Source organism: Mustela putorius, unplaced genomic scaffold (assembly GCF_011764305.1).
Source record: "Mustela putorius furo isolate JIRA1106 unplaced genomic scaffold, ASM1176430v1.1 tig00003853_pilon_pilon_pilon, whole genome shotgun sequence".
NCBI classification, from domain to species: Eukaryota; Metazoa; Chordata; class Mammalia; order Carnivora; family Mustelidae; genus Mustela; species Mustela putorius.
Genome location: NW_025422005.1, coordinates 35,876,905 through 35,892,529, shown reverse-complemented (window position 1 = coordinate 35,892,529; position 15,625 = coordinate 35,876,905). Strand labels below are relative to the sequence as shown.

General features: G+C 39.1%; 1 protein-coding gene across 2 annotated transcripts in view; it reads left to right on the top strand.

The window, feature by feature from the left end:
• The window catches only part of PIK3R3 (phosphoinositide-3-kinase regulatory subunit 3), a 133,265-nt gene that overhangs the window by 109,071 nt on the left and 8,569 nt on the right, over positions 1-15,625 (top strand). For both annotated transcript variants that reach the window (XM_004740410.3, XM_013044306.2), the window contains exons 6-9: positions 5,251-5,393; positions 8,058-8,234; positions 11,832-11,906; positions 12,336-12,506. In XM_004740410.3, the coding sequence (XP_004740467.1) occupies positions 5,251-5,393; positions 8,058-8,234; positions 11,832-11,906; positions 12,336-12,506 (566 nt within the window). The remainder of the gene's footprint in view (positions 1-5,250; positions 5,394-8,057; positions 8,235-11,831; positions 11,907-12,335; positions 12,507-15,625) is intronic.

The window sequence follows — 15,625 nt, the reverse complement described above, 5'->3', positions numbered from 1 at the left end:
CTCTCTCTCAAATACAGCTGGGGTTGCCATTATCTCCATCTTATAATGGGAACTTGAAGCATAGAAAGACTCTATTAAGGGATATAACAAATTTTAGCATAATCAGGACTAGAATATAAATCTCCTAAATTCCAGTTTAGTTCATTTGTAGTATTTAGGCATGATACTATGCTTGACTTTAGAAACACAGAGGGAGAGATGAGACTCTTTCCCACAAAGGGTTGAAGTACTCTGACAACATTTGTCAAATACAGTGTGCTTTTGCCAAAATGGCATACTTTTCCCTTTTCTCTGCATCAAACAAAGCAATGATGGATTACTGTATTCCTGTGAACATACTTATTTAAAGGGCAACATACAACACTACATTTACTCTCACAAACACTATTAAGTAAAAGATGCAAAAGAATATATATACTATGAGTCTACTCATAGAAGGTATAAAACTAGGCAAATGTTAATTTTTTAAAAAATTTGGATGGGGATATAAAGTGGTAAAATCATGAAGAATAACATGGAAATGGATCATCATAAAGGGTAGGGTAGTGTTATCACCAAGGTGAGGGAGGTAGAGTGGAAAGAGGCAGGAAATTATGATCTAGAAAGGACACAAAGAATTTCTGGGGTTGCTAATAGTGGAAGTTTATTTTATAATAATTTGTTCAACTGTGCATTTGTGTTATGCATTTATTATATCTCACACTAAAAAAATAAACATTAAAAACATGGCTGTATGCAGAAACAATATGATTATTTCTATAGAACAGAATTAGAACAGAAAACCATAATAATAATTATAACTGGAACTTCCAGATCTAGAAATAAGTAGAAACAACTGAGAATTTGACCCGCCTGGTCATTCTTTCTTAGACTTCTTTGCTGATTTCTCCTCTTTGACATTGGTCCTCTTCTTTTTTCTGGTTACTTATTCACTCTCTGATGATCTCAAATAGTCTCATGACTTTACATACCATCTGTATGCCAGTAATTTACAAACTTACATCTTCTAAATGTAAATTAAATTCAAAATTTCTTCTAAATTAATTCTAGACTCATAAATATCCAACTACCTTTTCAACAGCTCCACTTGGATGTTTAATAGGTGTCTCAAATTTAGCATGTCAGAATTGAATTCGTGAACAAAACTGAACTCAAGGCTGTTCCATGTTTTGCCTTCCTTATCTTAGTTGGAGCAATCACATCTGTTTTGCTCAGGTCAAAAGCCTTGAAGCCAACTGAGACACTTTCTTTTACATCTTCTGTCTAATCCATCAGGAATTCCTTTTTACCTTTAGAATATAGCCAGAATTCAGCCCTTTCTCACCACATCTGCTACTACTACCTTGTTCGAAGCCCACTATCATTTCTTGCTTTGATTTACCACAGAAACCTTACAGATCTTCTTGCCCTTATCCACGTTCCCCTCCCCCTTATCAGTTCTCAGTAGAGCAGCTGGTAATACAAGTATTTCCTGCATTTTGCAAGATCAGGTTACACCACTTGGCTTTTATGAAGGACCTACATTAGTACGTGTTTTTACTAACTGGAAGAAATCTGAGGACTTTTGCTTTTACAAAAAAGACTGAAAAGTGACAATAGCATCCCGAGCTTGTTTTGCAGTGAGCTTTTTAGAGACTGCGCACCTCCCCAAGTGTTGGGAGAGGTGCCGCCTCTCCCTGAGAACTGCTTCAGCCTCCCAACATCAAGCCACCATAACTTTGAACTGGTCTGTGTGCATCTGTGTTTTATCTCCATTTACTTTGTGCATCCCTTAGCAAGATGTGTCCTAAGGTGTAAGAAAAAAGCCTAGGAGATGTTATTTTTTGACTCTAGGAACATGAAAGATTTTTCCCATGTAAATTAAGGTAATTGCTTCTTTGCTTTATGCCATTTTGGCTTATGAAAACTTTCATAGGAACTGCGTATTTGGAGAATGCTGGGGAAACCTGTACTTGTAAAACATAGGTAGGATCACAGTAGTCCTTTGTTTAAGGCTTATCTCTGGTTCCATGGTTTACACATAGGAAAACCCAGAGTGTTTTTATAGTACCCAGTATGATCTGTGCCACTCTTCCTCCTTGACCTCATTTTTTCTAACTCTCCTTTTCACTGTACTCCAACCACACTAGCCACTTTGGTGTTCCTCGAATATACTAGACCTGCTTCCTACCTTTGAGTGTTTGCACTGGCTGCTTCCTTGCCTGAAACATTCCCCACCCACCTCACCTGGCTAACCCCCTCACCTCCTTCAAGTCTTTGCTCAAATGTTGTCAAGTTTCAGATGGCAATTGATTTAAAATTGCAACTCGCATTTCAGTCCTTCTTCCCACTCTACTGTTCTTTTTTTCCATAACAATTCTTACAGATTCTTAGTAATTCTAACAAACAGTGTGAATTACTAACTTATATGTCTGTTATTTATTGTCTGTATAACCCCCTAAACTGTAAGTTCTGAGAGGGCAGAAATATTTATCTAAGCTTGCTTACTTATGTATCCCAAATGCTGCAAGTAATACTTGGCATATAGTTAGTGTTAACTTATTTGTTGAATGAATTTATACAAGATAATGAATCAAAAACACTCTTGGTAGGGCCCTGGAGTCAGCCTCGTGGTCTGAACTAGAGTCAAGGGGAGGGCACTAACCCTCCTGTAAAAAAGGCGAGAAAAAGTGGCCACCAATGCCTGCTGCTTCAGTTTGTATAGAACTGCATTTCTATTTTCTTGTCATGGCTAGACAAAATGCTGCCCATGTCCTTAGTAATATTGGGGATTTAATAGAATATGAATTCTGAGCTGCTGATGTGAGACTGGGTTCTGGACATGGAATCCTTGTTTGGGGAGCTGGGTATGGGAGTAGATGGAAGCAGCCAAAACCCCTGGGTCAAAGCTGGGAGAGGGCTAACTGTCTGTGTGAGAACTGAGAGCAACTGAGCAGAGAACAGCTCTGGAGGATTTAAGGCCTTGGGAGGTGGGGAGAGAAAGGGAGGGATGCAATGATTAGCAACCAGTACAGGAGATGTGCTGGGAAGGTGAGTGTTAAAGGGAGATTAAAGACTTTATCTCCTCTGTTTATAAATATTTGCAAGTGTTACAGAGCTCCTCTGTTTTTTGTTTTTGTTTTTTTTCTGTGAAATCTTAGATAAAGTTTGGATTGCTTCGATGTAAGGAATTTCTTCCCAGAGAATGGGAAGAGGTTGTGTATCTTGAGTCATAGTTGGCACAGGGTAAGAATAGACTGTGTTTGGGGATATTTGGCATCTGGATCACAGGTAATTAGGAGGAAGTGATAGGATTTAGTGATGGATTGGGATAAGGGACAGGAATTTGGCAATGAGATCATTGGTGACCTTGGAAAGAGCAGTCTCTGTGGAATGGTAGGTATAGAAGCCAGAATAGAGTGAGCTGGAATGTGAATGAGAGATGAGGAAAGAAAGACACCCCATATAGACTATTTGTTCAAGAAACTTAATTGACTGGAAGAGAATTTAGGGTTAAGGGATTATTGTTTCAAAGTAGTGTTACTAGAACTTGTTTGTATGCTGATAAGAAGGAATCCTAAGGGGCTGGAGAGGAGGAAGGAGAGAGGGGACGTAGATACAGGGAAATTTATAGTTTCTGTGGTAGGTATAGTGGCATTGTTTATGGGGCAGCTACTGCTTGGGCCATGCTGTAAAACACTAGTGTTAGTAAAATGTAAATTATTAGTGTTATCTTTAAAGATACAGGGCCAGAACTTCATAGGTAATTTTTGACCTTGCAAGGGAGCCAAGACTCTCCACTGTAATTTGAGAGTTTTAGAATTTGTAGCTATTTAGATGTTGGTATTCCAATAAGTTCACAGTACTATTTGAGATATGTATGATATAACCTCAACCACATGAGGTTCTTATCTCCTCCATGAAACCTCTGTATAGCAGTAAATAACTAATTCACCCTTACTTGATTGCTTCTATCAGGACATGAAACAGAACCTTATTGGGGTTCAGAAATCAGTTTCACCTCTGTGTTCTAAAACCTGCAGGGCAGACTTCATGTTTTATTAATCTCTTTATCACCAGATTGTACTTTCTGTACAGTGGCTTCTTAGTAATCATTTGTTGTCATTAATCAATGCTAGATAGTTTTGAGGAATTATCCCATAAGCACCCAAACTTTTAAAATTGTAAGCATTCAGGATAGCAATTCTCTAGAACTTTATGCATCATTCTTGACTTTCTAATATATTGAACAAAGTTTAACCCTCTGAAGATTTTGGGGAATTAGGGTTCAGATGCTAAAGTCTTCAAATAACCTCAGAGCTCCTCAAAACGTGTAGGAGTACTTATCCTGATGTTGAATGGCTCAGCCTACTGGGCATTTGTTTTGTGAAGTTTTAGTTTTTCACTTTATTCTCCATGTGATTTTAACTGATATTCTTCTCCCTTTCATTTTCTGCTGCTTCTTTGTTTTCATTTTAAAGATCTTTTTTATTTTTAAATAATCTACACCCAACATTCGGCTTGCCTTACAATCCCAAGATCAAGAGTCCCATGCTCTACTGACTGAGCCAGACAGACGCTTTTCTGCTTCTAACCAGATTAATCTATTGATGAATCTGTTTGGAAAACTATGTATTTTAGAATTGATAGAGTAAATAGACTCTATAGGACTCTTCTGGGAATAGGGCTATGCACACTGGTGTATGAACTGCTCCATTCTATTCATTCATTCCTTTAACACCTTTTGGGGGTCAGTACTATAACAAGTGCAAAGGCATAATTTTATCCTTGTCTTCAAAGAGTTCAGGATTAATCTCTCTTAGCAACTCAGGCCTTTTTGTTGTGATTCTCAGCTGTATTTCAAGTAATAGTGTGGTGGTGTTTTTTTAAAGATTTTATTTGGTTATCTGACAGGCAGAAATCACAAGTAGGCAGAGAGACAGGCAGAGAGAGAGGAGGAAGCAGTCTCCCTGCTGAGCTGAGAGCCCGATGCGGGGCTTGATTCCAGGACCCTGGGATCATGACCCGAGCCGAAGCCAGAGGCTTTAACCTGGCCACCCAGGCACCCCAGTTCTTTTTCTTTTATTTTAATATTTGAGTGATGTATTTTGCATATAAGTAATAAAGGTAGGAGTTAACTAGGAGTTGCTTTAGCCATCTAAATTCAGTTTTATATGGAATTGCAACTGGAATTATAAGATTTGTTTTAAGACCAAAGTTACCAATAAATAAATAATTAAAGTGTTTGTCTTTCCTTTTTCTCTTCTTTAGGAGATACAGATGAAGAGGACTGCAATTGAAGCTTTTAATGAAACAATTAAAATATTTGAAGAGCAGTGTCACACACAAGAACAACATAGCAAAGAATATATTGAGCGATTTCGCAGAGAGGGGAATGAAAAGGAAATTGAACGGTAAATCTACCTAACCCTTCCAACTGCATCAGTGAGATGAGACTTCTTTTCTTACCCCAATAGTCTCTTTTGTGTTTGCTTTTACCCCCTTATATGTCATATATCGAATTATTTGCTGTTCTAATGGCACCAAACTGAATCTTCTCTTCTCTGTGTTCCTTCTGTGTCCTTCCAAATTTTTAACTGCTGCTCATCCTTTAGGATTCAGCTTACACATGTCTTTTCTTTCTTTCTTTCTTTCTTTTTTACACATTTCTTTTCTAAGAAAAATTTCCCTGATTCCCTAGACTGGTTGAGAAGCTTTTTATCCCTACCCTGACAGTATCTGGTCCTGATTCCTCCTGTAACATTTACTAAAGATCACCACCACTAAACTACAAGCTTGTTAGTGGAATAAGGATGGCGGCTTATTTTCCCTGATAGCTCTAGCACCTGTTGTGGTCCCTGAGAGTACATGGTGATGCTCACTGAATTTTTATTGAACTGAAAATCAACAGCAGCACTCTGAGAATAAATTGAAGGCTGAACAAAACTGTGGGCAGGAAGACCAGCTTGACTGTTGCTGGTGACTGCAGTGTTTGTGGTCATCAGGTTAAATGATGGTGAGGGCCTGAACCGGAGCAATGGCAGGAAAGGAGGGGGGGAATTAATGGAAATGCTGAGGACTCGATACCTGACCAAATATGATAGGTGTGGGAGAAGTCAAGGATTATTTCTACATTTGTGATAAGAATGAATAAGGAATGGTGTTATTCACCAAAATAGGAAGTGCATGAGGAAAGTTCAGGGTTGGAATCAATGAGTTTGAGGTTTCTGTGAGAACCCAGATGGAGTTGTCTGAGAGGCAGACAGCTGGTTATTTGGTTTTGGAACTCATGGTACGGAAAGGATTTGGGAGGCATAAGTGTGTAGGTGATAGTAGGTGCTAAGATTACCCAGAGAGAGTGAGCAGCATGAGAAGTATTGAGCAGCATGAGAAGTATTGGGGTCTGGCAACGAAAAGGATATTGGAAGTCTTTATCGTAGCAAATTTAGTGGAATGTTGGGAGACCGAGCCAGAAAACTGAGGAATGAAAAAAAGTGGATAATAAATAAAAATGAATCATCTGCAAGGGAAAAGCAAAACTGTTTCTCACATTAGCACCAAAGTGTTAGTGAACTTCTGTGTGTATAAGAATAGGGCTATAAGGGCTGTTGAGGCAGTATAGCTTAATGGTTAAAACCATGGGCTTGAATTCTGTATTTATCATTTACTATCTGTGTGATCTTGGGTAAGTTAGTTACTTAACTCTCCCAGCTTGTTTCCTCCTCTATAAACTATAGATAATATATTTTTGAAATGCTACGAGAATCAGGTGATAGACACACACATGCATATTTATGGTACAGAAAGGCATGTGTGTGTATGTATATATGTATCTTGGCATGTGATATCAATAAATAGCCATTATTATTAACAATGAAGGGATAGAAAAGAACTTGTAGTTTTATTGCAAAGGGAGGTAAAGTAAGCTGATGATGAAGTTTTAATAGTAAGACAAAACCACATATTTCTGAGTGACAAATGAATGACACAGACAGTTACTGCCTTCAGAGCACAGCAAAACTTTGCTGGAAAAGCTTATCACCATTATCTGCTGAGTGCTTGCCAAGATACACCAGGCACTATTTGGTCCTTTTTACATGTATTATGACATTTAAGTCACATAATAATTTAGTGAAGTAGGTACTATTGTAGCCATGCATTTTAAACAGATAAGGAAATGAAGGCACCAAGAAGCTGAATAACTTGCCCAGGCCATGTAGTAGGTGGCAGAGATTCAGGCTCAGGTAGGCTGACTGCAAAGCTGTTGCTCTTAACTGTTAGGTCGTGCTACCTCTTGAAGATCATACATACAGCTTTACTTGTTCAGTCATGACTGAATCCAGGGCCCAAACAGGGTTGTCAGGATTTTCTCTCATACTCTACTCTATCTTTTGCCTTAGTTTTTCCTCTATGCTGGCTTCATCCTCAGGAAGGCTTTCCCTATGAAGTGGCAGGATAGCTGCTGGGAGTCCTAGAATCACATATTTTTGATTTAGCAATCTCAGTGGGAAGAGAGAATCTCTGTTGGCAATAGTTCTAGCAAACTAGAATTGACTCTCATTGGGTCAGTTAGGGTATTATTCCCATTCCTGAACCAGTCACTGGCCTGAGGGTAGCTGTAGGATGTAATGGAAAACTCTTTCTTTTTTTCTTTAAGATTTTTAAAATTTATTTGACAGGCAGAGATTATAAACAGGCAGAGAGGCAGGCAGAGAGAGAGGAGGGAAACAGGCTCTCTGCTGAGCAGAGAGCTCAATGGGGGGGGGGAACCCTGGGATCATGACCTGAGCCTAAGGCAGAGGCTTTAACCCACTGAGCCACCCAGGCACCCCTTATAATGGAAAACTCTTAATGGCTGGGCTGGGTTGTGTGAATATTCACATGTGACTGAGATGGGGGCAGGGAGTCCTTACCCTAAAGGGAACACCAAGGTGCCATTTCCAAAAGAGTGAGAATAGATATGGGCTAGGCAAGAACAACAGATGTCTACCACACTTAAGATATTAGGACTAGGCTCACATTATAGAATGTTTCTGCTCAGTTCCTGTTTTAGCCTTAATATGTCAATATTTTCACAGAATTATGATGAATTATGACAAATTGAAATCACGTCTCGGTGAGATTCATGATAGCAAAATGCGTCTAGAGCAGGATTTGAAGAAACAAGCTTTGGACAACCGGGAAATAGATAAAAAAATGAACAGTATCAAACCTGACCTAATCCAGCTGCGCAAGATCCGAGATCAGCACCTTGTGTGAGTAGTCTGGGCCTGTATGGGAGGAAATACCAGCACCAGATGACTGCTGGCACTAGACATGTTAGAGGCAGAAGAAGAGATTTTAATTGGAAACTGGCCAGTGAGATTGTAAGAAATGAGGAAAGCAATCTTGGTAGTACTTGGTGGTACCAGAGTTTACCTAAAGTCAACATGTGGGGCAAACCAGAATGTAGCATTCTAGATTCTAATCCATACAAATCGGAAATCTCAGAGGGAGGGTATGGCATGAGCAATGTGGTGTAGCTTAAAAAGGACAAGTTACTCAAAATGGATGAAGGACCTCAATGTGAGAAAGGAATCCATCAAAATCCTTAAGGAGAACACAGGCAGCAATCTCTTTGACCTCAGCTGCAGCAACTTCCTAGGAACATCGCCAAAGGCAAGGGAAGTAAGGGCAAAAATGAACTATTGGGACTTCATCAAGCTTTTGCACAGCAAAGGAAACAGTTAACAAAACCGAAAGACAACTGACAGAATGGGAGAAGATACTTGCAAAGGACATATTAGATAAAGGGCTAGTATCCAAAATCTATATAAAGAGCTTAGCAAACTCAACACCCATAGAACAAATAATCCAATCAAGAAATGGGCAGAGGACATGAACAGACATTTCTGCAAAGAAGACATCCAGATGGCCAACAGACACATGAAAAAGTGCTCCATATCACTCAGCATCAGGGAAATACAAATCAAAACCACAATGAGATAACCACCTCACACCAGTCAGAATGGCTAAAATCAACAAGTCAGGAAATGACAAATGCTGGCGAGGATGCGGAGAGAGGAGAACCCTCCTACACTGTTGGTGGGAATGCAAGCTGGTGCAACCACTCTGGAAGACAGCATGGAGGTTCCTCAAAAAGTTGAAAATAGAGCTACCCTATGACCCAGCAATTGCACTACTGGGTTTTTACCCTAAAGATACAAACATAGTGATCCATACGGGCACATGCACCCGAATGTTTATAGCAGCAATGTCCACAATAGCCTAACTATGTCCATCCGTTGATGGACATCAACATCCGTTGATGGACATCTAAGTTCTAACTATGGAAAGAACTTAGATGTCCATCAACGGATGAATGGATAAAGAAGATGTGAGATATATATATAGATACACACACACACACACACACACACATACATACATACAATGGAATACTATGCAGCCATCAAAAGAAATGAAATCTTGCCATATGCAATGACGTGGATGGAACTAGAGGGTATTATGCTTAGCGAAATAAGTCAATCAGAGAAAGACAACTATCTTATAATCTCCCTGATATGAGGAAGTGGAGATGCAAAGTGGGGGATTTGGGGGGTTAGGAAAAGAATAAATGAAACAAGATGGGATCGGGAGAGAGACAAACCATAAGAGTAATCTCGCAGAACAAACTGAGGGTTGTTGCGGGGAGGGGGGTCGGGATAAGGGGGGTGGGATTATAGACATTGGGGGTCTGTGTGTGCTGTGGTGAGTGCTATGAAGTGTATAAACCTGGTGATTCACAGACCTGTACCCCTGGGGCCAAAAATACATTATATGTTTATTTAAAAAAAAAAAAAAAAAAAGGACTGCTTAGTGTTTGCCTAAATACAAAAGCCAGAATCTTTGACTACATAGTAGAAGCACAGAAATAGAAATTACCCCTCATGAGCACAGACAACAACACTAATAGTGGGGGCCTACAAATAAGTATACAGGACAGTCTCTTAAAGGGTTTTTATAGTTAAGAAATGAAATTCTGTATTCAAGTAATAGGTATATGTGCCACCAATATCAGGCATGCAAGATAATTTGGGGAGTGAAACTCAACTCTTTAATATTATAGAAAACTGTATGATTTAGCTAGATATAGGGATATTACTCAAATATAGATTAAAAGATATATTTTCAGAACAAGATGTTAGATTTTTAGGACAAATGATTGTCTTATAGAAGGAGAGAGTCCATGAGAAAGGAAAATATAAGGTTTTGTTCTAGGTAATGAATAGACTGCTACAAAATATGTTTATAGGTGACTTTTATGCTTGTAACACAACTTGATTCAAACTCATGGTAGAAGACAAAGTAAGACCTCTGACTGGGTTTTCCATTGCCTTCAAGGTTTCTTTGTATGAGAAGGAGAGAGGGGAGAAAATAAAAGCTTAGAGATGGGAACAGTGGCTATTGAGCTTCAGTAGAGTAAAATCTAAGGTGATAAGTTTTGAGGGCAAACAATTAGAAATATGCTGTGCTGAGTACTTTTTAGTAACTCCTCTCTAGAGATCATTTCAGTTTGCTATTGTGGAAAAAAAAAATCAAGCAAGTACACATAGCATACAGAAGAGATTTGGAAACAAGGCAAGGAAGGTACCTTGTCTAAAATCAGGGGGGTCTGCTCTTGGGAAGCTTATGTGATTCTGGTCATGTAATGAAGCTGAAGAAAGGCCCAAGAAGACTTGTGCCATGGACCAAAGGAATGACTGGAAGTCCTTGTTTGCTCTGGAAATTGATAAGATTATTAAAAAAAATACACCATTGCAAGAGGCATAGAATAAGTATGGCAAACTAGACCTTGAATGTTCCTTTAATGAGTTACATAAACTATATATAAAAGAATTTAGATAACATCATGGGTGACAAATCATGATCTGCTAGTAAAGATAATTAGGGTGTTTAGGGAGATATTTACAGATTATCTACTATATGCTGGTACCATTTTCAGCATTGGGAATAACCATGAACAATAGGACAGACCCCTTTCTTTAAAGCAGCTTACATTTTAGTGGGGGAGACAAACATAAGTGAAAATATAAAATAATGAATTTCAGGCAAGTGCTATGAAGATGATAAAATAAGGTAAAATATGGAGAAGAGTGACAAGGGGACTGTCTTAGTTGGGATAATCAGGGCAGTCCTCCCTGATGAGGAGAGGATGTTTATGATGAGACCTAAATGATCAGGAGCCTGGTTGGAGGATGGGGATGAGTTTTCGTACTCACTCCGATTTTTACATCAGTGGCCGTTCGGTGGAACTAAATTTAATAGTGTGTTGTTTTACATCTAAAGCTTTGGTATATTTAAAAATACTATGATTTGCCTAGTGATGAGGCACATTTATATTAATTACTCAGATTGCCATCATGAATTTCTTGTGGCTTGCTTTGGTATAAGAATAGACCTTGAAATTGTTTTAGAATGTTTTAACTTCATGTAGTGGGCCACACAGGAGTTGAGTCTTCTGGCTTAGCAGAGATTGCAAATGTGACATCATGCTCACATTAACTAATGATTTCAGAAACAGATGTCCCCATATGTTTGAGTGCAAGTATATGTGTGTTTATGGTTGTACAGCCTTCTAGAAAAGGAAAATGAAAAATGAGAGAAGTGCCTAAACTCAGGTAACTCCTCTGCTTTTTTGCAGAAAGTTGGGGGAACGTTAAGGGAAAACTAGTTTAAGGAAATCTCTGGCCACTTTTAGTGGGAGTGGGTTAAAATAAGAGGTCCTTGGACTCTGGAAATTTGGTTAGCTTCACATGTCCACTTAGGCAGAGTTTGCACAGATACTGACACTGGTGTCTTCCTTCTGGCAGGTGGCTCAATCACAAAGGAGTGAGACAGAAGCGCCTCAATGCCTGGCTGGGAATCAAGAACGAGGATGCTGATGAGTAAGTTCTCTGCCTTTCTATCAGAGGGTTTTGTTCCCAATCTAAGCCTTCTTTATACATGCTAAGATGTTGGCTCTCATTTTCACTTGAGGACATTGAATCAAGAACTTTGTACTTCTTTTCAATTGAATTGCTTGAAGAGTACCCTATAGGCACTTGAGGTCAGACACCCATGAAGCCACGTGAAACCTGGGTACATAAGCATTGCTCATTCAGACATTCATGTGTCAGCTGATTGGATGAGATGTGTGAATTTTGTGTTTTCTGCACCATAAGCAATAATGAAGTTGTTAAAAAAACATCCAAGTAATTGTAGTTTTACTTTGTCGTTTCGTGGTTAAAGATTTAGAGGAGTGTTTTATTCATGAATTTGCTTTTAGATGCGAGTAACCTGATCGTTAGAATAATATTTTAACATTTAATTTTTAGGACGTATTTTATCAGTGAGGAAGATGAAAACCTGCCACATTATGATGAGAAAACCTGGTTTGTTGAGGATATCAATCGAGTACAAGCGGAGGACTTGCTTTATGGGAAACCCGATGGTGCATTTTTAATTCGTGAGAGTAGCAAGAAAGGATGTTATGCTTGCTCTGTGGTGTAAGTCTTTTCTGGCAGTTTAACCTTTTGAAAATTTGTGCATTGATTAATAGAAACTCAATCCCTCCTAAAATTCAGTTAAAATTATTTGAACTAGAGTAATGAGAGCTCATGGCTTAGACCTTTAATATCTGTATGAAGAAAACATTTAGTTGGTTTAGGAGAAATAGTACCTGAAATTATTTGGGGGATTTTAATTTCACATGGTAAGCAGATTTAGCCCTGCAGTGTTGCTATTGGATTTTCAGGTATTTATGAAAAGTAATGTGAGATCTTCAATTGAAAGATCCCCTAAGGAGGGGTGCCTGGCTGGCTCAGTCAGTAGAGCCTGTGACCCTTGATCTCAGGGTCATCAGTTCAAGCTCCACATAGGTTGTGGAGCCTACTTTAAATAGGTATGTTAGTTGAAATTTAAAAAAAAAAAATCCATAATTAAAAAAAAAAATTATTTATTTATTTATTCATTCATTCATTCGTCAGGGGGAGAGAGAGTGTGCACAAGCAGGGGAAGAGGCAGGGAGAGGGAGAAGCAGGCTCCCTGCCGAGCAAGGAGCCCCATGTGGGACTTGATCCCAGGACTCTGGGATCATGACCTGAGCTGAAAGTAGCAGTTTAACCGACTGAGCCACCCAGGTGTCCGCCCCGCCCCCCCCGCCAAAAAAAAATCACATAATTTTGTAGTAGTCTCCTGTGTATCTAATTTGGGCTTCAGTGTTAGTTTAAGTAAGGCTTAAGAACGGTTTTTACTTCAGAAGAAAAACTATCTAAATTTTATACTTAAGTAGTATTCTGTTGGGGTAGTGATCAATATGTCGGTATTTTCCTTAAGATGATCTTATGACTTTGTTTGGAAAAGCCTATTTTATTAGTTTCCATCCATTCATTTCTTTATTTACTTATTTATTTAGATATATTTTTTTGAGAGAGAGCAAGTGTGTGAGAGAAGGGGAAGGGACAAAGGAAAAGAATCTTCCAGCAGACTCCTGCTGAGCATGGAGTACGGGGCGGGGCGGAGTGGGGGGCTGGTTTGGGGCCTGATCCCACCCTATTACCCATGAGATCACTACGTGAGGGGAGGTCATGAGTACTGAGCCACCCAGGTGCCTCTGTTAGTTTCCTTTTAGTAGAAAGTGAGATTCTGGGGACAGCTAACCATTTTGTGTGTTGTGTATAGTCCTTTTGTGTGTCATATATAGTCCTTCAGTGACAAAGACCATAGTTAGAGAAAGGTATAATATGACTGTTATGAGAGCAAGCTTTGGTACCACATATATTACATTCAAATCCTGACTCTACTTACCAGATGTATAATCTGGGGTAAATTACTTTACCTTTCTTTGTCCAGTTTCCTTATCTGAAAAATAAGGATAAGAATATCTACTTGAAGGTTTTTACAAGTCTTAAATGAGTTAATATATGTAATGTGCTTTAATCAATGTTGGTACATAGTAAGTGAATGTTATCTACCAATATTATTATGATAATGATGCTAATGATGGATATGGCAGAAAGCAAGCAAAAATAACAGGATGATTTTGCCCTCAGAGGGCAAGGTGGTGAGGATGGACAAGAGACATTCATATTAACAGAGTGCTCAGTGCTTTATGTGATCATCTTGTTCTTAGTGGTCTCTGGAGTCAGAGTTTGATTCCAGGTTTACCTGGTTTCAAAGACCACATTTTTCTATTACATCATACTTTCTTCATTTCACAATTAAATATCCAAGATAAATAGAATTACTGTGACATAGGTATCATCAGTAGGCTGTACACATAAAGAACTATTAATTCTGGTGCAAGAGGAGAGGGTTGGGAGGTTTTGTGGAAGAGGTAGTTTTGAAGTGGACTTTGAAAGGATGAATAATGGGATATCTATGGGCAGAAAAAGGGGGAGGACTTGAAAAGTGCATTAGATTACTGATTTTGCAAAGATACAATTATTTGCAATTTTTTTTTAAAGATTTATTTATTTGAGAGTGGGAGTGAGTGAACAATGCAAGCAGGGGGAGGAGCAGAGGGAGAGGGGAAGCCGACTCCCCACTGAGCATGGAGCCTGACTTGGGGCTTGGTCCTAGGACCCTGAGATCATGGTCTGAGCTGAAACCGGGAGTCATATTCTTATCAGACTCAGCCACCCATATGCCCCTACAGTTATTTAAAACATTCCTTTCTCTCTTACTTGGGTTGCTTAAGTTATCTGAGTGGAAATGCCAGGACAGGATTGTTCTTACAGAAATTGAGATCTTTTAAAAATAATAAGAAGAAAGGCAGTAAGACCAGTGCATTGTACTCTTACACTCACACAGGTCATTGGGTGGCACCTGTGGGTTAAGGACTTGGCTGGTAGAAGGTGCTGCCCCAAAGCTCAGCTAACTCCTGGGAGACCAAGGAACAGCTTGAGTACCTTGAAGAGGTGTATTCTTTTCCTTCTTCCTTTAGCCACAGACCCCCAGGCCTAAGTCCACAGCAGTGTGGATTTCCTTTGCTTATGAAAACCACCTGTAGACGTATATCATGTTTCCATTCACACTGAGGATGGTTGGAAGCAAAGAGTCTAGCATCACAAAGACTCCCATTTGTTTGCCAGCCATTCTGGCTACAGGAAGCCTGCCTACAGTAATCTCCCTGTATACTTAGAACATTTGCTGAAGGAGGAATGTGAGTACGTTCAGTTTTTTAGGAGATTCTCATAGCAAAATTAACATGATCATGTAGAAAGTCACACATGGAACTCATTTGTTCTTCCATTTTGATGTCTGTTAATGACATCATCAAGAAGCCTAAAAAGAAATTGCTTACCTCTACAACCTTCTTAGGCTAAAGACCCTCAGCCAGCAATGCCTATATTCACTAGGTTAAGGATTCAGGTAATGAGTACTTGTGATCCTTACTGCCATTTAGGTTAAGAAATTTAATAGGGATAGAACTAGACAGATCAGAAAGGTAGCAGAAGATTTGAACAATATTTTAAAAACAACTAGAGCTAACAACAGCAGAATATACATTCTTCTTAAGTGCACATGAAACATTATGCAGGATAGGCCATAGTTAGGCCACAGTCTCAATACATTTAGAAGTGTTGAAGTCCCACAAAAAATGTTTTCTAACCACAGTGGAGAG